Source organism: Schistocerca nitens, chromosome 12, assembly GCF_023898315.1.
Source record: "Schistocerca nitens isolate TAMUIC-IGC-003100 chromosome 12, iqSchNite1.1, whole genome shotgun sequence".
Taxonomy (NCBI): domain Eukaryota; kingdom Metazoa; phylum Arthropoda; class Insecta; order Orthoptera; family Acrididae; genus Schistocerca; species Schistocerca nitens.
The window spans coordinates 10,146,137-10,173,146 of NC_064625.1; the positions used below are offsets into that span (position 1 = coordinate 10,146,137).

At 46.7% G+C, this 27,010-nt stretch overlaps 1 protein-coding gene and 1 non-coding gene across 2 annotated transcripts in view; one reads left to right on the plus strand and one right to left on the minus strand.

Annotated features, from left to right (window-relative positions):
* LOC126214868 (UDP-glucosyltransferase 2-like) overlaps positions 1-26,499 on the plus strand; it is a 104,064-nt gene extending 77,565 nt beyond the window's left edge. Inside the window, exons 3-6 of the mRNA XM_049941513.1 lie at positions 2,700-3,283; positions 5,967-6,189; positions 11,544-11,763; positions 25,724-26,499. Of these exons, the coding sequence (XP_049797470.1) occupies positions 2,700-3,283; positions 5,967-6,189; positions 11,544-11,763; positions 25,724-26,018 (1,322 nt within the window). The 3' untranslated portion in view covers positions 26,019-26,499. The remainder of the gene's footprint in view (positions 1-2,699; positions 3,284-5,966; positions 6,190-11,543; positions 11,764-25,723) is intronic.
* Positions 2,422-2,494, minus strand: Trnas-acu (transfer RNA serine (anticodon ACU)). Its single transcript has one exon. It is a non-coding gene; the product is annotated as a tRNA-Ser (tRNA).
* Positions 26,500-27,010: the final 511 nt, after the last annotated feature.

Below are 27,010 nucleotides of genomic sequence, written 5' to 3' on the forward strand. Positions count from 1 at the left end.
AGGAATATATCGTTATTTGCTGTGCATAGCCATCTCGGAATTCGCGACTGGTTTTCGTACCCAAAAAATAAGTATTTAGGCTGTTTCCAGAATGAGATTTTCACTCTGCGGCGGAGTGTGCGCTGATATGAAACTTCCTGGCAGTTTCAAACTGTGTGCAGGACCGAGACTCGAGCTCGGGACCTCTGCCTTTCGCGGGCAAGTGCTCTACCATCTGAGCTACCCAAGCACGACTCACGCCCCGTCCTCACAGCTCCACTTCTGCCAGTACCTCGTCTCCTACCTTCCAAAGGCTGTGAGGACGGGGCGTGTCGTGCTTGGGTGGCTCAGATCATGCCGGTACGGTAGCTCAGCGTGTTCGGTCAGAGGGTTAGCTGCCCTCTGTAATAAAAAAACTGAGTGAATGGATGAATGGATCAATAACGAACTTCAATGGGCGTCCGCTACGAACAATTAAAACTAATAATAACGAACAAAATGAGATTTAAAAAAAATAAAGATGGTAGGGCACTTGCCCGCGAAAGGCAAAGGTCCCGAGTTCGAGTATCGGTCCGGCACACAGTTTGAAACTGCCAGGAAGTTTGAAGTTTTTGGGGTGTTTCTCGACAACGGATAATGATTTTTGAAAACAGGGAGATGGCTCTCCTAGATACACCCCCAGAGAATATACCTTTAAAATATGACAGATTGCTGCGGTTTTTTATAATGTAGATTTCGCCTCATACCGGATTTTTCGCATAAAAGTAGGGTAACTTTGAACCTCCGTGTCTTGGATGAAGATATCCAGAAAATTTTCAAGGCTGTTCGAGGTCGGGATCTTAGGAATATATAGAAAAAATTTCAGACGTTTTTTTGGAATCCTCGGCTAGGTTTTGGTCCGCAGGTGACGGCGGAAATATAGTTATCTGGTTGGTTTGGAGAGAAAGGGACCAAACTGCAGGGTCATCAGTCCCTTGGAAATATAGTAAAGACACGTGTTTTGTGGGGTTTTCCGGGGTAGCGCCCATGAACTAATGTAACCTCCATAAGCCTCGTCAAGTCCACAGGAGACCACATCAAAAGTAAAAAAGAACGAACCGATTTGCTCCATTTGCTTAAACAGTAGGAAGTGTGTAATACTCATACTTTGACCGTGTACTGTAGGGTAGTGACATTAAGAACGATCCTCCTGTCGAACATGCAATGGTCCCTAGCCGAAGGGCTGTCCGAAACACCTGACTCTACCTTTTTATCACCAACAGAACCCGAGGTATGAGCACCGGAAAATCCAGTTTTTATGAGCGGCGTTTTGCAACATATTACATTCATATCTGTCGCATGCATACCGATTGAGCAAAGTCTTCATTTCAGCCTTCAGATTTGCAGAAACTTCATATTTTACGATACTGGCACAGATTAGTACGTTTTCTTCTCGGTAGCTGAATGGGACTAGGAATACCGGTAAGGCATCTAATTTCCTTACTTTAATTTCGTGCAAGGTCTACCATTCAGCAGATTTCCTAATCAATGGCTTTCTTCTGTCTGACCAAGAGTTCATTTTGCCATTGATTAGACAGTGTCCTGTCTGCGAGATTCGTTTCAAAATGAATTTATTCGCAAGTTTTTCCCTTCAGATACGAGTGGGAGGTCGTCGACGAGTTTCACTCGACTGGCCGTTTCCGATCGCAGATCAACTGCGAGACAGGGAAGTGCGAAAGGATGCTACCTCAGCGGCCGCAACAACCAACCCGCTGTGTTTGAGAACCACGACAGAGTTCGGCATTCGTGGTTCAGATTAGCAAATTGGTTGCTTGGGAAGCTGCAGCATTCATTCCACACTCCAGACCAGGTACAAAGGCGGACTGTGCCTTAGTGAAGAGACAGATGCCACTTCCCGATCAGATTCGAATGCCGCCCATCTGACGACGATTATGACGCTCGATAGGGTTTAAGAGGAGCTTACCTGCGTGGTTATTAGTTCCTTTATCCCCATAATAGTCGGCGAGCTAAAAGGAGAGTTCTGGGAGTATTACGGATAGAGCTTGGGGAAGAGCTGTGACACTGCCACAATAAGTGACTTACGGAGAACATGGAACGCGGAGTGTCGATAAAAGAAGATGAAGAAAATGCACAGACAAGGCAGTGGGAGGAAGTGCCGTGGGTAGAGTTCCCCCCAGAATGAGAGATAGGGTGGAAGATTGATCCTGCAACTGCCTTTCATTCCCCCCCCCCCCCCCCACCCACCCACCATTTCCATCGACCCTAGAAGAGAATATCATAAAAAGGGAAGATCATTCAGTGTATTCCAGTGATCGACACTAGGAAGTGACATTGTAAAAAGCAAAGGTCATTCAGTGTATCACAGATGACAAGGACAAATAAGCCTTAAGACACTGGCTGCAAATGGGTATTGATTGAAACCAATGAAGAAAGTTGAAAATTTGTGCCAGACTAGGACTCGAACCTGGGTTGCCTGCTTAGTAGGCAGATGCTCTGACCACTAAGCCATCTGGACACAGGGGTCATCACAATTGCACGAACTACCCTAGCACTCTTCCCATCAGATCCAAATTCTGAACTTTTTCACACACAACTAATGTAGTACTCCATGTCCATTATCCTCATTACAGAATCCCCTGCCACACACACACACACACATTCACATTCACATAAATTTATATGTATGTAGATGAAGGGACAGTGTTCTATCTCCTCGACAGAGTTCGACTTCCTGGGGTACGGGTCGCTCTCGACGTTCACACAGTTCATGATCCTGTTCCACATGGGCACGGACTTCTGCCAGCGCCTGATGGACGACCCGGTCGTTCGCGAGCTGATCGACTCCCAGGAGCGGACGTACGACCTGCTCATCATGGAGACGTTCTTCCACGACTGCTTCTTCGCCTTCTCGCACAAGTACCGGGCGCCGACTGTGCTCGCGTGCGCCTTCGGCGGCGGCAACACCTGGATCAACTACGCGGTCGGGAACCCGTACCCGCTGTCCTACCTGCCCGAGGGCGGTGTGGCCTACACGACCCGTATGAGCCTCTTCCAGAAGACCTACAACTCTCTGCTCTCCCTCGCACTCAACCTCTACCGGGATCTGGTCTACTTCCCGGCCCTAGACGAGATCGTGCGCAAGGCCTTCGGTGACCCGAGCATGCCCCCCCTGGCGGAGATGGAGCGCAACACGTCCCTGCTACTGCTCAACAATCACTTCAGCTTCGACTACGCGAGACCGTTGGTGCCCAATGCTGTACAGGTCGCTGGGATGCACATCAGGCCTCCTAAGACCCTCCCAAAGGTATGTGCTGTGCATAAGAGACACAAAGCTAGACAATAAACAATATATATAAAAAGTAGGAAGTATGTGTGAATGTCCAGCACCTTCATCAAAATTACTGGATCGTTTGCAACCGAATTTGGCACACTTATCACTTGCCCCATAGTAAATAGGACCAGAGGTAGGGGCAAAAAACTGTTTTCCAGCCCCTGAGATGCAGGCTGCCTGGCATGGCATCATGTTGTGTTGGGATAGTGTTGGCCAGCATTACTGACGCCAGCCTGCTCTGGACCGCAGCCTCCTGGACGTCCAGAAATAATATATTTATGAAGAATGTAGTCAGTTGTGAAAGGAAGACTTCTTCAACAATTTTTAAAACCCCTGACGAGAGTGACACAGACCTACAGTAAGCTTTACACTGCTGGTCAGCTTTTTTATGTGACAGTATTACCCTTGCTGTTTTTAGCTGGTTTGGGAAAACGCCACTTGAGAGTGATGAATTGCAGATATTTGACAAAGGAGGTCTCATGTGCCTTGCTGACTTTTTTACAAAATTATCCGGGATGTCATAGATACCAACTGAATATTTACTCCTCAGCGAATTAATAGTATTTACAAGTTCATCACATCCCGCTGGACTGAAGAGAAAAAAAAACAACTAGGATAGATTGTTTCTTTGAATACATTAAAGTTCTTTAGTGTTGTGTTCGGTAAATTTGCACATTTTTCCTTCACTAATTTGTCAACAAAGATTTTGTAACAAGAACTGAAATTGTTCTCAGTTGACCTAGGATCAGCGACATTTCTTCTATCCTGTGATAAGACTACATTTTTGGGAGCTGTCTTCTTCCTTATAAGACTCTGCATAATTTTTCACCTGTACTTAGTTTTGTAATATATTTATCATTTTCCTTCATTTTTCTCTTTCCTATGACACATTCAGAAGTAACTTGTATTTCTGTAAGTAACATAGAAACTCTAAGCCTCTGTTTTTTAGAGTAAAAAAAGTTAACACTTCGTTTTACAAGAGACGATAACACCTCGAGTTATCCATTTTTTAATCTGTCTTTCTGAAAATTACTTTATTTTTGGAGTAGTATTTTCTAAGTTAGCCTTGAAAATGTTCAAAGAATGTACAATCTTTTCATTGGTAACAGAGCTACCATATACTGCACTTGTAGCCAAGCCTGTTCCACTATCTTGCTTCCGGAAATGGTCACTATTTCTCTGACTGTAGCTCCTTTTATGCAAGACATTTTCCGCACAGGTTAAAAGGTGATTTACATTTGGTAACTGCTAGAAGCGGTCGCTGTAGCTGGTATCAGAGGTTTCTGGCATTCACTTTACACATACGAGTGGCACCAGTTTTTGTTATGTGAGTAAGACAGCTAACAGCCAAACACAGATTTTAGGCTTTTATTGTACCAAAGAATTTTTCTCTGTGAGCGCTTTGGCTCAGAAAATCAGTCTTAAAATCTGCACATATTACCGTTATTTTCGCAGTAATCTTTAGATAGCCTAGACCCAGGCCTGTTGTTTGAAAAAAAAATCACCCATATTGCTATCAGAAAATCTGTACACACATAAAGTAACAGTTTTTTTTCTGCCACATACTCAATCGGGTTCAAAACCACTTTCACAACAAAAATTACACAGAGCTGCTACACTCTTATAATTTAAATGTTCTTTACATAAATGCAAGTTCCCCAATATTTAGATTCTGTTCTAAGTAAACAGTTTGTAATGTTAAAAGCTAATATTTTAAGTGTTGAAAATAGAAATTTTGTGACCGTGTTTTACAAAAACGTAAAACTGAGACATCCTTATGTTGACTGCAAAGAAGTATGTTTATTTCATGAACTTTGTTTTTTAATGACTGCATATTCTGGTTTTCATAGTTTAGCTCTGCATCAAATTTTTTTTTTTTTTTTTTTTTTTTGTGGCAGCCTCACTCACTCTTTTTAGAAGAGTCAGAATCTTAGGAGCAAGACAGTAATGTATCAACAACATTTTTATTTTAAGAGAAGTCAAAAGATGACGAGTTTAATAACCACACATTTTTTCTGTTCATAAATTAAACAGTGTTGGTTCACAGTATGGACGGAACAATATATGAAATGATTCAGATGAGGCACATCCTACTGCTTTTGATGAAGTGACTGGGGGTGATCTTTGGGCTACAGCAATATGTACAGTGTTGGCGTGGAACTGCATTAACAAAAGAAGCCAGCGTATGGTACAAGAGGCGTTTGCCTACTTCTTATAATTTGTACCTTAATATTTCATACAAGAATTCCATTTTAATACCTGAAATTCCATAAGAGAACTGAAGACAACTTTTTTTTTTTCATTTTCATACATAATTGCTTTATTTCCTTTATCACAGTTGGACATGAGAGCTACTGTCATATCGTACCAGGAAGCAATGAGAAGTTCATGAACAATGATTTTGGATCTATAATTTCACAATTTTTCCACCTAATCCCAAAGTTACATCCCTCAACAGGATCCCACTGGATCGATCAAGCTAAAATGGAGAACTAGCAACTCCAAACAAGTTAACCAATTCAATTTTCTGAGTTGCTGAATATTACATGTCCAAGAAATATATACTGACTTCGTGCCACAAATTTTTTAATCTGCGCACGGAGCCCTTATAAAATCAATCATACGATGAACTAGCAGCTGGGTTTTCCCTGTCCAGGACCTGCAGGAGTTCATGGACGCCGCCACCGAGGGTGTGGTCTACTTCAGCATGGGTAGCAACATCAAGAGCGCCGACCTGTCCGAGGAGTTGCGGGCGGTCTTCCTGAAGACGTTCGCCGGGCTGAAGCAGAAGGTGCTCTGGAAGTTCGAAGACGACTCACTGCCGAACCAGCCGCCCAACCTGAGGATCAGCAAGTGGTTTCCACAGAGCGACCTGCTCGGTAAGTTTACTGCAGTGGACCGACAAATTTTGAGGGTGGGGGGGGACTTAGTAAATAAATGTTTTGCAAAAAAAGAATAATTAAACTACATCCTGGCCCAGAACAATCTAACAATACCCTCTGCGGGAGCGCCATCTACCAACTGCAGTGCCCAGAATTGAACAACATCTTACCCACAATTCTTACAACACATTCCAAAATGGTATATGAATTAAATACGTGAGAGAATAAAAATTTACCTACACCTTTAGCTCCACAATGTATTTACAAAAAAATGATGGTTCGACTTATATATTATTTTGCAACATATTCTCCTTCCTTTTCAATGCAATTGGTCCAGAGGTCGACAAGCTTGTCTGTTCCTGCCGAAAAGAAGGTTTTTGGCTGGTCGTGAAGCGATTTTTGCACAGCTCCCTGTAACTCCACAACTGAGGGAAATCTAATACCTCCCTTAGCAGCCTTGCGCGGGCCAACAACTGAAAGTTGGAGGCGGCCAGATCTGGGACGTAGGGTGGGTGTTCCAGCAACTTAGCACCCAGCTTCTCGATGGTTTCAACAGCGTGGGGCTGGGGCAGGTGTTGTCATGCAACAGCAGCACTTTCTGTGACATCAGACCACCTTGTCTGGTGTGATTTGGTGACCTTAGCTCGTTTCCAAACGATTCACAGACTCTTTCTTGATGATTGATCCATTTATCGTGTACTATAATAATTTCAAGCCCATTTGCTCCTCTTTCCCACCGATCCAGAGTTTTCTCACTCCATACTCTGGCGTTTTGATTCTGGTTCATTGTGGCGAACCTACGATTCATCAGCAGTGACTATCTTTGTCAAAAACGAGTCGCCTTCCCTGTTGAAACAGATAATTAAGAGCTGGCAGATGCCAACAGGTTTGTCCTCGAGTTCTTAAGTAAGCTGTTCCAGTACCCATCATAAAGAAACTTTATGCAAGCCAAGATCATTGCGGATGATCTGATGGGCAGAACTGTGACTCGTGTCCAAAGAAGAAGCTACCACATTGATGTGAACTCGCCATCCGCTAAAACCATCTGCTGAGCTTGCTGAATCTCTTGGCCAGCAATGGACACAGATGGGCTATTCGTGTGTCACACTTGCCCAATCACTTTCGAACATCTAGATCCACAAATAAGCACTTTTATGTGACACGGCACTGTCCCCATATTGTGCTGAAAGTCCATAATGAATTTCTGCCAGTTTCACCCTTACCAACAAAAGAAATCAATCACTACTTATTGTTGTTCCTCGGAACATACCAGTACTGGAGTGTAAATGTTCATCCTGTTACAGACCTACCTTCGAACTGATCGTTATTGTCACGCCCCTTATAAATTCGTTATGTTTGACCGTGATACTATTTGATCTGATTCTGGAGGCTACCTCTCCTCGCACGTTGTGAACGTTAGGCAGCAAGGTATTTCTTTATTAACGGCTCAAAAGGCAAAATGAAAACTTTGTCTGTCGTTGAGGCTGGAACGAGAGTACTCAATAGACAACGCTCCTCGCTCTTGTCTACATACAGAGCGAGCAGCCTGGACGGAGGCTGAGGTTTTTGTATTTGCCAGTCTGTTTCCTGCTTTAATGAACTATTTTAACTCAGATCTCATGTAATGGCTGGGCTTAATTTAAAATCGTGACTACTGTGGGAGATTAGGGCACACACACACACACACACACACACACACACACACACACACACACACACACACACAATTTATTTACTATTTTAAAAACATTTCTTGTGTTTAATTCACTTTCTATATACGCAAAATTAATGGTTCATTACTTTAAGTGTACTGTCAATGGGCCCCCTAATCTTTAATTAAGGGCGTCAGACAATAAAAGAATCAAGGGGAATACATAATCATGTGGCGGAAACTGTTTCGGACTGAAGACACAGGCCTGCAAACCGCAGGGTAATCTAAGCTAGTGCAATTCTATAAGGATTGTGCAGGGGTTGATCAGCAAGTTGAACCTAGCAGAATAACGCCTAATAAACTGTTTTACCGCTCAGTAAAGTTATCACGGCAAAACTCAAGTTATTTTAATATAATGGAAAGAAACTTCGAGTATCCTACGATTTGTACTCTCTAATTACATCTGACTGGTTATGCGAACGCTTTCGGGAACGCCACCAAGCACGATAAAGTACCTTGGATTGAAAATTATTCTTTTATTATTATTTTGAATCATTGAAACATTACAAGCGACTGATGTCCATCACGCTTCTTAGAACTGACAAACATCAATGGTCAAAATCTACCAGTGGATTTTCCACGCGACGTCAGTTGCATAGCCACATAGATTTATTTCCTCCATTACGTTCTCATAGCGAAAGCCTTCGCGCAGGGCACGTAATGCAAGCTGATGCGTGTGTGTATGTGTGTTGGGGGTGGGGGGGGGGGGGGGGTGGGGGGGGGCGAGGCATGTCGACTTCAACTCTTCATAAAGAAATCACACAAGGTAGGCATTATGAAATCATTTAAACACAATCACGGGGCTGTAATTGCCTTTAAAGAACACCTAAACTAATAAACAAACTGGAGAATTTGAGCGAACTCAAAAACACTAACGGATTTGGTGCAAAGTGTGCTCCCATAAGTTAAGTACAAAGAGAACGGCCCAAAACACCGAAAATTATCCCACATTAGGTTGAGCTCGAATTCGCAGCTATCTCCGCTAACTATTCAGTTATTTCACACATAAGGCCCGAAGGTACTGTTCACTGTCACAATGTGGGAAAAAAACAGATACACCAGCACACAAAACAAAGAAATTCTGCAAAAATCTCAACTTCGCTATTTTTAACTAACGACACTTAATTACACAAATATGTAAAACGTTTCTTGCAGAACGGTGGAAGAAATTTGAGAATTTTCATGGCTCAAGGCCAGATGTATTCCCTACTATGATACAAAGAAAAGTATGTAAAATTATCATTAAAGCATTACAAACCGCACACGAGATCGCACCATTTCACTTGGGCTTTGCACTAAAAGACCTTTTACTTATTAATTGTTGACTTACCTGAGTACCAAACGGACGGCTAGTACTCCATCTCAGGAACCCAAGTCCCCATCTTACCACCAGTGAAATAATCAAAAATTGCCAAAATAATCATATTATCACCCTTTTCCCCGCCGACATTGACTATAAAGCACGCATTTCTCGCAACATAAACGATTCTGTGGCTCATTTTTCGGACAATTTTGTTACCACCGTGACCTCGACCACGGAGACGTCTTCCTCGTCAGCCGGCCTGGAACACTGCCGAAAATGGCCGGGCCGCCTCACTCACTCCCTGCCTCTCTGCGCACCGACACTCGCCACGCTGGCCTTAGCGCGCGCCAGTCTCTTTGTCCAGTCGTCCCTACTCTTTCCTCTTTCCAGACCACCACACTCACTGTACCTTTGGTTAATCTTTCTGCTGCTAGCTCAAACACACCGCCATTCATATTTTCACATGGTGAGCACTAAAAGGAAACAACACTTTGCCCCTCCGCATCCTCACGGCCCTCGAGTGTGACAATCTTTACGAGTATCTGCTACACGTTCTGTCATTACGAAATTATTTTCGCACAGTGTAATTATACTGAAGTGCCAAAGAAACTGGAATATCCTTGCGTATTCAAATACAGAGATATGTAAACAGGCAGAATACGGCGCTGCGGTCGGCAAGGTCTATATAAGACAACAAGTGTCTGGCGCAATCGTTAGATCGGTTACTGCTGCTACAATGCCTGGTTATCAAGATTTAAGTGAGTTTGAACGTGGTGTTATAGCCGGCGCACGATCGATGGGACACAGCATCTCCGAGGTAGCGATGAAGTGGGGATTTTCCCGTACGACCATTTCACTAGCGTACCGTGAATATCAGGAATCCGGTAAAACATCAAATCTCCGACATCGCTGCGGCCGGAAAAAGACCCTGCAAGAACGGGACCAACGACGAGTGAAGATAATTGTTCAGTGTGACAGAAGTGCAACTCTTTCGCAAATTGCTGCAGATTTCAATACTGGGCCATCAACAATTGTCAGCGTCAGAACCATTCAACGAAACACCATCGATATGGGCTTTCGGAACCGAAGGCCAACTCGCGTACGATTGATGACTGCACAACACAACGCTTTACGTCTCGCCTGGGCCAGTCAACACTGATATTGGACTGTTGATGGCTGGAAACATGTTGCCTGGTCGGATGAATCTCGTTTCAAATTGTATAGACTGGATGGACCTGTACGGGTATGGAGACAACCTGATGAATCCGTGGATCCTGCAAGTCAGCAGCGGACTGTTCAAGCTGGAGGAAGCTCTGTAATGGTGTGGGGCGTGTGCAGTTGGAGTGATATGGGGCGCCTGATACCTCTAGGTACGACTCTGACAAGTGACACGTACGTAAGGATCCTGTCTGGTCACCTGCATCCATTCGCGTCCATTGTGCGTTCCGACGGACTAGGGCAATTCCAGCAGGACAATGCGTCGCGCCACAGGTCCAGAATTGCTACAGAGTGGTTCCAGTGACACTCTTCTGAGTAAACACTTCCGCTGGCCACCGAACTCTCCAGACACGAACATTATTGAGCTTATGTGGGATGCCTTGCAATGTGCTGTTCGGAAGAGATCTCCACCCCCTCGTACGGATTTATGGACATGCCTGCAGGATTCGTGGTGTCAGTTCCCTCCAGCACTACCTCAGAGATTCTTGATACAATAATTTACCAACAGCCGTATGTATTGTAGAAATTTATTTTACTTTATGACCTTCTATTTGCTACCAGTTTCGGCATTATATTGATGCCATCTTCAGGCCCCACTCGTCATAGTCGTAAAATCACTATATACAGAAGGAGCCATATAACTGGATCCGTGAATCAATTCGTCCTGCAACGCCTGGCCACCGAGAGCTGTTGCAGGACGAATTGATTCCAGGATCCACTTATATGACTCCTTCCGTGTATAGTGATTTTACGACTATGACGAGTGGGGCCTGAATATGGCGTCAATATAATGCCGAAACTGGTAGCACATAGAAGGTCATAAAATAAAATAAATTTCTACGATACATACGGCTGTTGGTAAATTATTGCATCAAGGAATTCGTGCCAGCCGTCGTCCCACTATCCATAAAGGATCAACGAAGACTTTCGAGATTAGTCGAGTCCATGCCACGTCATGTTGAGGCACTTTTGGCGCACGCGGGGGCCCTACGTGATATTAGGCAGGAGCACCAGTTTCTTTGGCTCTTCAGTGTAAATACAAATGCAGATAGAACGATAGTAGTTAGGTTTTTCGCAGTTGTAGCGGTGAGGTTGACGGCGGCCCCTGACCTGTTGCAGTGCACCGCAACGTGCGGCTGTTCGTGACGCACGGCGGCATGATGAGCCTGCAGGAGGCGCTTTACGCCGGCGTGCCGCTGCTCGGCTTCCCCATCTTCGGCGACCAGGAGGCCAACCTGGTGCGGGCGCGCGACGCCGGCTTCGGCCTGCTGCTGCACATCCACAACATCACCGAGCAGTCGCTCGGCTGGGCGCTCGACCAGCTGCTCGGCGACCCCAGGTAGGCAGCGCGAGCCGGCCGGCACCTGCCCCGAGAACGCCGGCTACCCGCTGCGCTTTTTTTTCCTTTATTGTGATTTGAACACCTTTACAAAAGGTGGGCTGTCAGCAGCATCCTACGCCGCTCTTCAGCCACAGGTCGACAATGAAAAAATATACAGAAGACACAGAAAAGACTGAACAAATTGACGGGCAAAAGACAGTAGACACAGAATACAAAAAAACAGGAAGCCGTTCACACTCGACGAAAAACACACTAAAAACAGTCGGCAGGGCGCACAAACACTGACGATTCGACGGCACAGGTGAACGTAGGAGCGTTACGGCGAACACTGATCACAAACACGATGGCACACACACGAGAAACTGATGGTGATGATCTCCGGCGCGCGAATGTCCACGTAACATGTGCGAGTCCGAGGACCTGCCAAGAGGGGAAGAAGGGGGGGGGTGAGGGAGAGGGGAGAGCAAAGATGCCAATGGCAGAGGAGATGGGAGGAGGAATGGAGGTATGGGGGTAGGGGAAGCCCGGGGGAGGAGTGGGGAGAAAGGGTGGAGGGAGGGAACGGGGAGAGAAGGGAGAGAGGCTGTCCATAGGAACAAACACAGGAAGTGGGAGGGGAGGATCAAAGTTGGCAGGAGGGGTAGATGGAGGGGAGGAGGGCATCATCAGGGAGGGGGAGCTGGCGGAAGCCACCTTGGGAGAGGGTAAGGAGGGTGGAGAGATGGAGATCGGGTGGGACGTGGAAATACAGGCGCGGCAGGGGACGGGGGCGGGAGAGGCTGGGAGAGACCAGCGGGTGAGGAGGATAGAGTTTAGGGAGGTGTAGAGGATCCGCATCCATTCGAGGAAAAGGAGGAGGTGGGGGAACGGAATAAGGTCGTACAGGATCCGCATGGGGGAGGGGAGACGGATGCAATAGGCGAGGAGAAGCTGCTGCGCTTCCTTCGTCATACCAATAAACCGGATGTAAACAGACACAAACGCCACGATTGGACAGTAGCCGCAGCAAAAGTACACTCGCATTGTTACGCTCTTGGAAATGCGTCCATCTTATCTGTTAGGTACCTTGCTACTATATCACTGTGGCTGAAACTTTAAGGCATTCCAACGTATTAACAGACATCAGCGTTTTTCTTAATCGTACATTAGCAGCGAAGTTTTTATTTGAAAACTCGTATACTGTCGCAGTCTCTGCAAGCGCTACTTGTGCTCCGGCTGTCGCGGTGTTAGTACGTGCTGTGAAAAGGGACGGCGACGCTTCTGGCTGCCTAGTGAAACGCGCGTGCGGAACAAAAAATGGCTCAAATGGCTGTGAGCACTATGGGACTTAACATCTGAGGTCATCAATCCCCTAGAAGTACTTAAACCTAACTAACCTAAGGGCATCAGACACATCCATGCCCGAGGCAGGATTCGAACCTGTCACCGCAACGGCCGCGCGGTTCTAGACTGAAGCGCCTAGAACCGCTCGGCCACACCGGCCGGCGCCCGCGGAACAGCGTTTAATATGCCGAGACAAGTGCTTCTTAATGTTTCCACCAGATTACAGAGAAAATTCGGCTTCGAACCGTTTCGTGAAACACTGTTTACTACACACTAGAGTGTTGCGCTCGTGAAATGAGTGGCACGATGGGCAGCGCTGAATTCTTCTAATTGAGAAATCTAGGGGGCACTGGTTCGTTTCTTGTTGTGGCCTTTAAGTTTTTCCTTTATTCAGTCTGAATACCCAACTCGTTTAAATATAAACTGCATCAAATACAGGCTAATTAAAACACATTTACCATCATTTTTGTGCCGGCCGCTGTGACCGAGCGGTTCTAGGCGCTTCAGTCCGGAACCGCGCTGCTGCTACGGTCGCAGGTCCGAATCCTACCTCGGGCACGGATGTGTGTGATGTCCTTAGGGTAGTTAGGTTTAAGTAGGGGAGTGATGGACTCAGAAGTCCCATAGTGCTTAGAGCCATTGGAATTTTAACCGTCATTTTTCATGAAAATGCACGTCTTCTTGCTTCTAATTACATACTGTACGCAAAATTCCAGCTTTCGTTGCAAATATAAATTCTTAGTTAACGATATTTTGTAGAAAGTTGTAAAACTTAAAGCATTGTACAACTATATTTTTGGGAGAAAAGTGAGAAATCGAATATTTTTTATTTGGATATCTCCACTGTTTTATACGACAGATGTGGTCTACCACGAGGCAGAGTGCAAAGCGTCGTAGAAACGTGGAGAACAATAATTTTTGCGGTGTCAAGGACACCAGACAAATGCTGCATTTTCACAGCTGGTGTCGCACTTCTCCAATCTGAACCCAAAAGAACTGATCTGGAGTCAGGTAAGGGATTTATCACGAAAAATAAGAAGACACTTATGTCGCCAGACGTACGGGAACCAATGTACGAAGCTTTATCACGCGTTACTGGCAAAATGCAGACCAGCGCTTCACAAAAGAGGATCAGGAGATGCTCATGTTTGGGTGGCTGTGAGGATTCTTTTCTCGATCGCCTCGTCATCAGCTAGCAGATGACAGTGCCAGTGCTGAGATGTATTCGCCGGAGTCGGATATCGAAGGAGCTGAGAGATTACTAGACGACTGACTGCAATACCTTCAGCGGCTTCAATATTTAACTATACGGCGAAATCCCAGCAAAGCGTTTTTCCGTCGCACACAGCTCATGCAAAAAATTTACCGTGGTTTAAATCTGGAGTTTTCGTCACTCTTATTTTTTTTAATTGCGATGCTGTATTTGCTAAGGTCGAGAGCGTGTTGTTTTCCGTGTGGTCACTTAAGAAGCATATTGCCAGTGTTTTGCCACAAATTATTTCCTTCTGTCTGTCCGCCCCGATAGCTGGTCAGCGTGACGGATTGCCGTCCTACGGGCCCGGGTTCGATTCCCGGCTGGGTGTTGTGTTGTCTTGATCATCATTTCCTCATCATCAGGCGCACAGGTCGCCCAATGTGGCGTCGAATGAATTAAGACCTGCACCAAGGCGGCTGAACCTGCCCCGCAAGGGGCCTCCCGGCCAATGACGCCACACACTCATTTCCATTTTTTTCCTACTGTCTAAAAATAAAATGACCATTCGAAGCTATATAGTTTCTCTCCTCGTCTCTCTTAACTGCAGATCTTCACATCATTACAGATTAATTGGATCACTTGTCTCGCAGTGCCGTCCAAGTTAAATGCGCAAGTGAAGCTGTTGCCTCGAATTATCGTTGAGTCGATATATGCGTAACGCACAGCTTGAAACGTATCCTCATTATAGCACTTGGCTGAAGTCGGGACGGGACAGATCTGTTTCTGGTCCACGCGAAATGAAATCCAGCGAGATTCCAGAAAACGCGGAAGAACGCATACTGTCATCCAGAATGAGATTTGCACTCTGCAGCGGAGCGTGCAGATTAAAAGCGTGTGCCGGACGGACACTCGAACTCGGGACCTTTGCCTTTCGCGGGCAAGTGCTCTACCATCTGAGCTACCCAAGCACGACTCACGCCCCGTCCTCACAGCTTTACTTCCGCCAGTACCTCGTCTCCTACCTTCCAAACTTTACAGAAGCTCTCCTGCGAACCTTGCAGAACTAGGACTCCTGAAAGAAAGGATATTGCAGAGACATGGCTTAGCCACAGCCTGGGGGATGTTTCCAGAATGAGATTTCCACTCTGCAGCGGAGTGTGCGCTGATATGAAAGTCTCGGTCCGGCACACAGTTTTAATCTGCCAGGAAGTTACATATTGTAATGTTTACATCAGGTTTGCTCTTTACGGTGAACGCTGTACAGGCGAGGAACAGCGGTGCCGTTACGAAGAGAACGCCGGCCCGCTCCGTTAGCTCTGCGCTCTTCCTCACATCGTTTTAAAAAATATTCGGTAAAAGTTTGACCCTTTACTTATTTACTGTCTTATATGGCAGCTTCATGGTGAGGTGCCCATAATTTCGGTAATGGTCATAGCTATTGTGCTACGGCGTGGTGACGAAAGTCACGGGGCTCCTCCCAGTACCGAGCCGGACCTCGCTCTGCCCGGGGCAGCGCAGCCAGCTTCACGTGACACAAACTCCACGGGTCTTTGGAACTCTCCTGCAAAAATATTTAGCCAAGCTGCCCTTGTAACCGCCCGTAATTGCGAAAGTGTTGCCGGAGAAGGATTCTGTGCACGAACTGGCCTCTCGATTATGTCGTTTACTCGAATTGTCCAAAATGTTCTCATTGGCGGAAGTAAAGCTGTGGGGACGAGGCGTGAGTCGTGCTCGGGTAGCTCAGATGGTAGAGCACTTGCACGCGAAAGGCAAACGTCCGGAGTTCGAGTCTCGGTCCGGCACACAGTTTTAATCTGCCGTGAAGTTTCTGTCCAAAATGTTCTTCGAATCAACCGCGAACAATTATGGCCTGCTGACACTTCGCATTGTCATCCATAAAAAATTCCAAAGTTGTCTGGGAACATGAAATACATGAACAGCTGCATACGGTCTCCAAGCAGACGAACATAACTATTTCCAGTCAGTTATCGGTTCAGTTGGACCAGAGGACCCAGTCCATTCCGTGTAAACACAGGCCGCACCAGTGTGGAGCCACCACCAGCTTGTACTGCGCCTCTTCACAACTTGGGTCCATGGCTTCTTGTGGCCACGGCTTTCCAGTCGTCTATGATCCAACTCATACGGTCAGGAGCCCAGGAGAGGCGCTAGAGGCGATGCCGTGCTGCCAGCACAGTCACTCGCGTCGGTCGTCCGCTGCCATAGCCCGTTAACGACAAACTTTGCCTCACTGTCCTAACGGATATGTTCGTCGTGTGTCCCACATTGATTTACGTACCTACTGCAGGCACTGTTACTTGTCTGTTAGGAGTGACAAATGTACGCAAACGCCGCTTCTGTCGGTCGTTAACTGCAAGCTGTCGCCGATTGTGAGAGTTAACGCCTGAAACAGTATTCTCGGCGCAGTCTTGACACCGTGCACCTCGGAATACTGAATTCCCTAAGGATTTCGGAAATGAATTGTCCCCTGCGTCTAACTCCAACTGTCATTCCGCGTTCAAAGTCTGTCAATTGCCGTCGTGAGGCCATAATTGAACCACCTGAGTACAAATGACAGCTCCGCCACGGTACTGGACTTTTATGCGCGGTACTACCTCCATCTGTATATCTGCATATCGCTATCCCATGGCTTCCGCCACCTCAGTGTACTTCAAATAACGCACTGCACGAAATTCGAATAGACTTCAACTAAAAGTAGGAGTCGCTGTGAGCTGATGTGTGGTGAATCTCGGGTCTTACGCTGCTGCACATTAAGTGCAGCTGATTCACTGCATTTTTCTTTACAGTTGGCAGCATATCTGTAACTACCTCCAGTCATAAGAAAATGTATGTAGCAGTTTCACGTCCACTCGCATACGCTGATGACACAGTAAGAATGAAGTAATCATAAGATCCACGGTATTCCCAGTTTGGGAATATTTTTCCACACAAGCGACTTATTCCCCCGCCCCCCCCCCCCCCAAATTAACCTCTTACAGTTTCACCTGTGTGGTTCTGAGCACTATGGCTCTGAGCACTATGGGACTCAACTGCTGAGGTCATCAGTCCCCTAGAACTTAGAACTACTTAAACCTAACCAACCTAAGCACATCACACACATCCATGCTCGAGGCAGGATTCGAACCTGCGACCGTAGCGGTCGCGCGGTTCCAGACTGTAGCGCCTAGAACCGCTAGGCCACTCGCAGTGGTAACACCGCTTCCCTTCAGATCACCGAAGTTAAGCGCTTTCGGGTTGGGCTGGGTGACCACCCGGTCTGCCGAGCGCTGTTGGCAAGCGGGGGTACATTCAGCCCTCGTGAGGCAATCTGAGGAGCTACTCAATTGAGAAGTAGCGGCTCCGGTCTCTGACCTACGGCCGGGATAGCGGTGTGCTGACCACATGCCCCTCCATATCCGCATCTAGCGACGTCTGTGGGCTGAGGATGATACGGTGACCGGTCGGTACCGTAAGGCCTTCATGGCCTGTTCGGCCAGAGTTTAGTTTCTTACTGTCATATACGAGTAAGTACAGACCTTTTCAGTTCGGTGTCAGTGATAGCTAGTGAAATGAAAATTAGTGTGGATTCGCAACAACGTTAGATATTACACACTTATTTTTATTCCGGAAATGAGCTTTTCCATAAGTTATTGAAATGACTTGTCACGAATTCCTCGTTTAATAAAGCACTGTTTCACGATCCTGTCGTAATTTAACCACGTGAGAATGTTAGTGAGATAACTTTGTGTAAACTTAGCTGTGTTTTGGAAAAAGAAGCAAATTTTAACATAGCAACAAGAGAAATGCAGATGTTACTCAGAATTCACCATTAATGATGCTTCTATGAGGTTAATAAGGTTAACACATAGTTAGCCTTTCTATGTTGTCGATGCAAGATGTAAAGGACGATTGTTTACAACGTACCACAGTGGTGTAGAGGTAGTCGATATGACAAGTTTGATACAGGGCACTTGTAGTCTGTCGAGACAGGAAATAACCACAGAGTGGCCTACAAAAACACCTAAGTTACAGCGTTTTTCGTATTCTCTTGCTCTCTACGTGCAAACTATTAGCCCCAGAGAAAAATGAACCGTACCTTTTTAATAGGAAGTTTGATGTAATTTAATTTTGTATTGGCATACATTTCCTCTACGAGCCGCAGTTTTCGAATTATTAGAGGAAAACGTACGAAAATAAACTTCAAATGCGGCCCCAGCCTCAGGATTTCTAGTGTGTTGTTCACGACCCTCCCTCCTACCACCGTACAAAACTTTGCAACTACGCGATTTACTCACACATTCGACCTTTTTTGTTCTTCATTGACTCTTGTGTTATTACGCCACCAGCTTATCGTGCACTTACTAATTGTAAAATTGGCGTTTGTCTAAACAGTCCGTTACAGTTTTATTAACTTTAACAGCATGAAATTAACAATTAAATCGTTGTTTGTGTGGCTTTCTTAGTACGAAGGTAAAGTACTTGTGAGGAATGAGATCGAATTGTAAACGCAAGTAGTTTACATATAACGTGTTAAAAAGTTTCATTCTTTCAAAAGCCTCATGAAAAAGTTTTAATTATTAATGTTGATGAAATAAACGACCAAGTTGGTAGCGTAATAGCCCTTAGAATACCAAAAAGGTTGGATATCGGAAAGGATTAGCCGAGCGGTCTAGGGCGCTGCAGTCATGGACTGCGCGGCTGGTCCCGGCAGAGGTTCGAGTCCTCCCTCGGGCATGGGTGGGTGTGTTTGTCCTTAGATAATTTAGGTTAAGTAGTGTGTAAGCTTAGGGACTGATGACCTTAGCAGTTAACTACCATAAGATTTCACAGACATTTGAACATTTTTAATATCGGAAATAAGTAGTCTAGGCACAAATTTTTGTACAGTGGTATGAGGGTGGGCCACGAACAACAGACGCAAATCCTGACCAACGGGGAGGGAAAGGGGGGGGGGAGGCTGAGGGTGAGGGTGTGATTAGAGGACCCCTTAGTATGTTTTTCTCGATTGACTCGAAAACCGCAGTGTTTGGCCAAAACATATCCCAGTACCAAATAAAATTACATCAAATTTGCTATGAAGTAAGGAATATTGTATTGGATCAAGAACAAAAATACCAAAGGGATGATCGCAGGTCGCCCCAATGACCGGAGGACGCCAGACGCTTGGAGTATGTTAGATCTGTCGTCAGTAATACTGGAGATTGCAAGTCTGAGACTGCGAGAAATTTTACAGCAAAACTTTCTCGCACCTGGAAGAACCCCTCCATAACTGGAAAGACAAATCTCAACCTCGTCCGAATACTAATCTTCCCTGTCGTGACCAACGCAGCAGAAACTTAAGACGATGAAGAGGGAGGATTGTAGCAGATCTGATGCTCTGCAAACGTAGTATTATAGAGGATTAGTTCGAATACTGTGGGAAGCACATCAAAGTAATGCCTCATGTCCAATTCATATTGGACATGAGGCAGGTCGACATCAGAATAAGACAGTCGACTCTTGTCATCCAAAAGCAGTTGAAATTCTTTGTAAGGCAATAAAAGTAAAACAACGCACCACGGAGGGGGCGGAAATCGATAGACGTGACGTATATGTACAGACAAACGAATGGCTACAGTTTCAGAAAAAATGATTGATTTATTCAAGAGAAAGAGTTTCACAAATTGAGCAAATCAATATCGTGTCGGTCCATCTCTTGCTCTTATTCAAGCAGTTATTCAGCTTGGTTCAAAATGGCTCTGAGCACTATGGGAGTTAACTGCTGAGGTCATCAGTCCCCTAGAACGTAGACCTACTTAAACCTAACTAACCTAAGGACATCACATACATCCATGCCCGAGGCAGGATTCGAACCTGTGACCGTAGCAGTCACGCGGTTCCAGACTGTAGCGTGTAGAACCGCTCAGCCACCCCGGCCGGCATTCAGCTTGGTATTGATGGGTAGAGGTGTTGGATTCCTCCTGAGAGATTCATGCAAAATTGTGGCCAATTAGCGTGTTAGGTCGTCAGACCCGCGAGCTAGTTGGAGGGTCCTGCCGATAATATTGCAAACGTTCTCAGTTGCGGAAAGATCTGACGACTTTGTGGGCCAAGGATGGATCTGGCAAGTACGAAGACGTGCAGTAGAAACTCACCCCGTGTGCAGGTGGCTATTATCTTGCTGGAATGTAAACCGATGACGCCTTCTCATGAAAGGCAACAAAAGGGGGCTTGGAATATCGATGATAGCGATCAAGGGGTCCTGCTATGAAATAAAATGGTGCCCCAGACTGTGACTCGTGATTGTTGGGCCATATGGTGGGTACCAGTCAAGTCTGGTATGCCACTGCGGTCTGGGACGTCTGACACAGCTTCGCTCGTCAATGGGACTGAAACTGAAGACAATTCCACTTAAGTCAATGATATTCCACGCCGGAAACGTGTCTGGAGAGAGCCTGATCAGTGGAGAGATACCAGCCTGATTGTTGCTAGCTGTACGTCCTGACATCCAGGAGTCACAGTCTTCATTTCTTATGCAGGACCGTTTGGTTGTCATCCGTGGCGTAGTTACAGCACAATGGTACGTTGACGATATTCTATGCCCTGTTTTGATGCGCTTCATGGCAAGCCACGCTGGGCTTACATTTCAGCAAGATAACGCTCGCCTGTACACGGTGAGGGTTCCTACTGCTCGTGTTTGTGCTCGCCAAATCCTAGTTTGCAGAATTATGGGCAGGGCCCTCGAAATAGCTCGGGATTTTGAGGATGTAACGAGGTGATTGGACAGAATGTGCCGCGACATCCCAGAGTTCATCCGACAACTCTTGAAACATCCCCTTAGAAAAATCTATAAATGACGATATTTGATTTTTAAACAGCTGAGCAAAACTGTCACAATTTATTTTATTTTATTTTAATTTTTTTTATTGTTTTGTTTTGTAGCGCAACGCAGTCTGACTCAATAATCCCTACAAAAGAATGGCCCTGACTAACAATAACCAACACCTCTCATGAATCACTTACCACAAAAATCTTCGCTACGCAAACTACTGCAAAACAGCGAGCGCCAATACTGCCAGCTAAATAAAAGATTCTAACTACTGAAGGCACTAACTACTGATAGGCATAGTTAGCAAATGAAAGATTTTGATATAGAACAAATATAGTTCTTTATATACAGTATTACAAATTTACTGTTTCTGATGGACACACGTCCAGATCGCCCGCTCTCAAATTTCTACCATCTCTCTCTCCCCCTACATCCACCACTGCTGGCGGCTCACCTACAACTGTGCAACGCTACGCGCTGTTCACATCCAACTGCCCAACACTACAATAGCGAATATTTCAACAATGCCTGCCAGCCACAGACTGCAAAATGGTTCAAATAGCTCTAAGCACTATGAGACTTAACTTCTGAGGTCATCAGTCCCCTAGAACTTAGAACTACTTAAACCTAACTAACCTAAGGACGTCACACACATCCATGCCCGAAGCAGGATTCGAACCTGCGACCGTAGCGGTCACGCGGTTCCAAACTGAAGCGCTTAGAACAGCACGGCCACAGCGGCTGGCCACAGACTGCACACAGCACTGTCAGTGATTTTCCTACAGAGCGCTACGTGGTGTTACCAACATAAAAACCTAAACAGCCGCCGGCCGAAGTGCCCGTGCGGTTAAAGGCGCTGCAGTCTGGAACCGCCAGACCGCTTCGGTCGCAGGTTCGAATCCTACCTCGGGCATGGATGTTTGTGATGTCCTTAGGTTAGTTAGGTTTAACTAGTTCTAAGTTCTAGGGGACTAATGACCACAGATGTTAAGTCCCATAGTGCTCAGAGCCATTTGAACCATTTGAACCTAAACAGCCCACTTACACTCTATCAATCGATGCGGAGCGGAATAACTGCGCCGGCCGCTGTGACCGAGTGGTTCTAGGCGCTTGTGTCCGGAACCGCGCGCCTGTTACGGTTGCAGGTTCGAATTGTGCCTCGGGCATGGATGTGTGTGATGTCGTTAGGTTAGTTAGGCTTAAGTAGTTTCTAAGTCTAGGGGACTGATGACCTCAGATGTTAAGTCCCATAGTGCTTAGAGCCATTCGAGCCATTTGGAATAACTGCTCCCATAATGGCCAGAGATGACCGACATTTTATTGACTTGTTCAATCTGTGAAACTCTTGCTCTCGAATAAATCACATACATACGTTTGTTGTCTATAGATGGACGTCACATTTTTTTTTTTTTTTTACTTAAGTGAGTATTCTGGCCACATAATCAGAAGGCAAGAGTCAACGGAAAGAACAATTGTAGGGGCAAAAACGGACGGACGAAGTCCTCGAGGACGCGTACCGTTGCAGCGGCTAGGCCCTGACTGGCTTGGGGCTACAGTAAGCGAGTCGCCGTGCCCGAGAGAGAGGTTTTCGGGTCGTGAGGAGGGCTTACGAAGTGACGCCCCTCCGCCCTCGTGTAGGATTACCAGGTGTACCGGTATGAAATGAGCGTCAAGATGGTTCGTATGACATGTGTCAAAGATATTTAGTATACATCAAGTCATGGAACAAACATCATATGTTTTCATCGTGTTAACAATGTCGAATTTTGTACCATAAAGTGATGATTTGCGGAAAGGATTAATTTTTTGTTTTCATTTGAAAAAAAGTGCTGCAGAGTCGCATCGAATGATTGTCGAGGCATATGGTGATCATGCGCTATCAGAAGCAACATGCAAAAGATGGTTTCAACGGTTCAGAAATAATGATTTTGATATAAGAAATGAAGAACGTGGAAGACCACCAAAAAAGTTCGAAGACGCCGAATTGCAAGCAATATTGGACGAAGATGATACTTTGAGTCAGAAGCAAATGGCAGCAATGCTGAATATTGCACAACAAACAATTTCTGACCGTTTGAAAGATATGGGAAAGATCCAAAAGTGTGGAAAATGGCTGCCACATGAATTGAATGAAAGGCAGATGGAAAACCGAAAAACCGTTTGTCAAATTTTGCTTCAAAGACATGAAAGAAAATCAATTTTGCATCGAATTGATACTGGTGATGAAAAATGGATTTATTGAAGAATCCTAAACGGTAAAAATCATGGGATAATCCGAGACAACCATCAACACCGACTGCGAAACCAGATCGATTCGGCAAGAAGGCAATGCTCTGTGTTTGGTGGGATCAGAAAGTTGTGGTGTATCATGAGCTTCTAAAACCCGGTGAAACTGTGAATACTAATCGCTACAGACAACGAATGATCAATTTGAACTACGCATTGGTCGAAAAAAAGATCAGAATGGGCCAAGTAATTTTTTTACACGACAATACACCTGCACACAAAGCAAAACTAGTTCGGGATACGATCAAAACACTTGGCTGGGAGCTGCTACCCAACCCGCCGTATTCACCAGACTTGGCCCCTTCCGAGTACCACTTCTTTTCATCAATGGGACACACATTGGCTGAGGAACACTTCGATCGCTACGAAGAAGTCGAAAATTGGGTGTCAGATTGGTTTGCTTCAAAAGACGAACATTTCTGTTGGCGTGCTGTCCACAAATTGCCACAAAGGTGGTCAAAATGTATAGAAAGCAATGGTCAGTACTTTAAATAAAATGTTTTTACTTTTCAATTCAATTCTTTTTTTTTCCTTTATTGTATTTCGATTCCCCCCGAAGGGGTGGGCTGGCAGCAGCTTATTACGCTGCTCTGCAGCCTACAGACTTTTTAAAACGTAAGAAGAAGTTAAGAAACAATAAAAGCAGGCGATAAAACGGGGACTTAAATTGTAAAACGGTGGAGAATTGTGGAAAGTTAAAACATAAAGTACCATAGCCTAGGGCAGATGGGGGAGAGGGGGGGAACTGGACAGAAGAGGGGGGAAAACAAGCAGGGAGAAGAGGAAAGGGGGTGGGGGAACCAAAGGAGGGAATGGACTCATAAGGGGGGGAGGGGCAGGACAGACGCGAGAGGGAAGGGGGAAAGGCAGAGGAGGGAAATGCAAAAGGACTCGGGGGAGAGAAGGGGGGCAGAGAGAGGGTAGGTGGGGAAAAAAGAGGATGGAAGGGGGGGAGAGGGAGCCCAAGAAAAGGATGGAGGAAAGGAGGGGGGGTGAGGATCAGAGTTGATAGGAGGGAGAGAGGGCATCATCCGGGAGGGGGAGTTGATGGAAGCCACCTTGGGAAAGGAGATGAAGGGTGCAGAGTTGGAGGGTAGGGGGGACACAACAGTGAGGACGTGGCAAGGGGCGGGGATGGTAGAGGAGAGGAGCAACCAGGAGGTGAGGGGGATCAAGGCGGTAGGAGGTGTAGAGCATGCGGATGTGTTCGGGAAATAGGAGCAGATGGGGGAAAGGAATTGGGGTCATAGAGGACCGCGTGGGGGACGGGAGGCGAATACGGAAGGTGAGGCAGAGTGCGTGACGCTCAAGGATCTGGAGGGACCTATAGAATTTGGGGGGCGGGGGCAGATATCCAGGTGGGACTGGCATAACAGAGGATGGGACGGATTAAGGATTTGTAGGTGTGGAGGACGGTAGAGGGATGCAACCCCCATGTCCGGCCAGAGAGGAGTTTGAGGAGTCGGAGGTGGTTGTGGGCTTCGGATTGGATGGAGTGGAGATGAGGGATCCAGGTGAGGTGACGGTCAATGGTGAGGCCGAGGTAGGTGAGGGTGGGGCTGAGTCGGACAGGACGGACACAGACGGTAAGAGAGAAATCCAGGAGCCGGAAGGAGCGAGTGGTACGACCTAAGATGATTGCCTGGGTCTCGGAAAGATTGATTTTCAGGGGCCACCAGTTACACCGTGTGGCAAAAAGGTCAAGGTGACTCTGGAGAAGGCGTTGGGACCGTCGGAGGGTAGGAGCGAGGGCGAGGAATGCGGTGTCATTGGCATACTTCAAGAGGTGTATTGGAGGGGGGGGGGGGCGGAGGGTTGGGGCGTATCTGCCGTGTACAGGAGGTAGAGGAGAGGGGAGAGGACAGAGCCCTTGGGCACACCTGCAGAGGGGTAGAAGGTGTGGGAATCGGCATTATGGATGGTAACATAGGAGGGGCGGTGGGAGAGGAAGGAGGCCATCAGACGGATGTAGTCGACAGGAAGGGCGTAGGTTTGGAGTTTAAACAGGAGACCGGGATGCAGCCAGACACTGTCGTAGGCCTTTTCGAGGTCGATGGAGACAAAAATGGCGGAGCGACGGTGGTTAAGCTGGAGTGAGGCGGAGGAGTTGGTCATCGGCAGAGATTTCAATTAAAAATTAGTGTTTCATTTTTACAAAAAGAAAACCGCTCATTTCATACGGGTACACCTGGTAGACCGAAATGCGGTGGCGAGTATGGTTTTTGTAGGCCAGTCTGAGGCGGTTTCCCAGCTCGACAGAACGCGAGCGCCCCACGGTACTCCCGCCCCTCCCCCCCTAGACCGGCCACGCCCCGCGGCGCGCTCACCCGCCCTGTGACTGCCGACAGGTACGCGGAGAGGGCGCGCCAGTCCTCGCGGCTGTTCCACGACCGGCCGGAGCCGCCGCTGCAGCTGGCGGCGCGCTCCGTCGAGTACGTGCTCCGCCACCGGGGCGCGCGCCACATGCGGTCGGCGGCGCTCGAGCTGCCCTGGTACCGCCTGCTGCTGCTCGACGTCGCCGCCTTCCTGCTGCTGTGCGCCGCGGCCGCCGCCCTGGCCGCCGCCCTCGCAGTCCGCTTCCTCGTGCGGAAACTCGCCGGCGCCGCACCTGTGCGGGGAAAGAAGACCGAGAAGAAGGACTGAGCGCTGCGGGGCCGTCTGCAGCCACTGTCCCACGTCACTTCGAGACAGGCGTCGCCGCAGTTGGGGACCGTTTCAACAAAACTCGGCAGACGCCACTTTTTTTTTCGAAATGCGTTCCTTAACTGTGCTGGCGTAAACTCCCGCCAGCACACCGGTCGTCAAAGCTGAGCCGCAAACATCGATAGTGGGCGCTGCATCGAGAGCGCCTGTCAGGAGAGAGGCCAGAGAGACACACGCACAACAGACCACACGTCGGTCGCAAACTCTCGCGATAGGCGCGCTCGATCTAGCGCCCACTATCGATCTTTCCGCTTCAGCTATGCCGACCGGTGTGCTGGCGGGAGTTTACACCAGCACATTAACGAATTCTGGTACTTCTACAGGAGACTCACACAATAGTTTAAAAAAATATACGACAAAACTGAATATTCGCTCTTGTAATATGCTCCCGTGTGTAGTAAATTTTGATAAAACTCGACAAGTCCATTTTTCGTAAAACTCGACCAATCCTGTTCTATACTCCATTGTTCAAACTTGTTGTTGTGGTCTTGCAGCTCTCCATGCTACTCTATCCTGTTGCAACATACCGGGGTTTATGGTAAAATCATCGATATATTGAAAAATATCTATTGGTAGTCTTAGAAGACCTTGAGTTGCTATCTGACTTACGTTGGCTCTGTTTAAACGCGCGGTTATGCCCCCAGTATCATTTGCATCAAAATTATCATTACACTCTAATTATTAAACAAAAATATGGTGATTGCTAGCTACGAAATCAATAATGCGGTGATTAGCATATGATACCAAATTAAGATTTATTCAGAACAGGATGACCAATATTTCTAGATAACCTAACTAGCCTATCATTGGCACAATGCATCCTCTTTTCCTAACTACTTAAGTCAACACTGAACCCGCAAGTGACTCTATTGAACTTCTGCCTGAACGAACACAGACTCAGAGAGCGCCAGTCAAAGAGCTAGCGGAATACG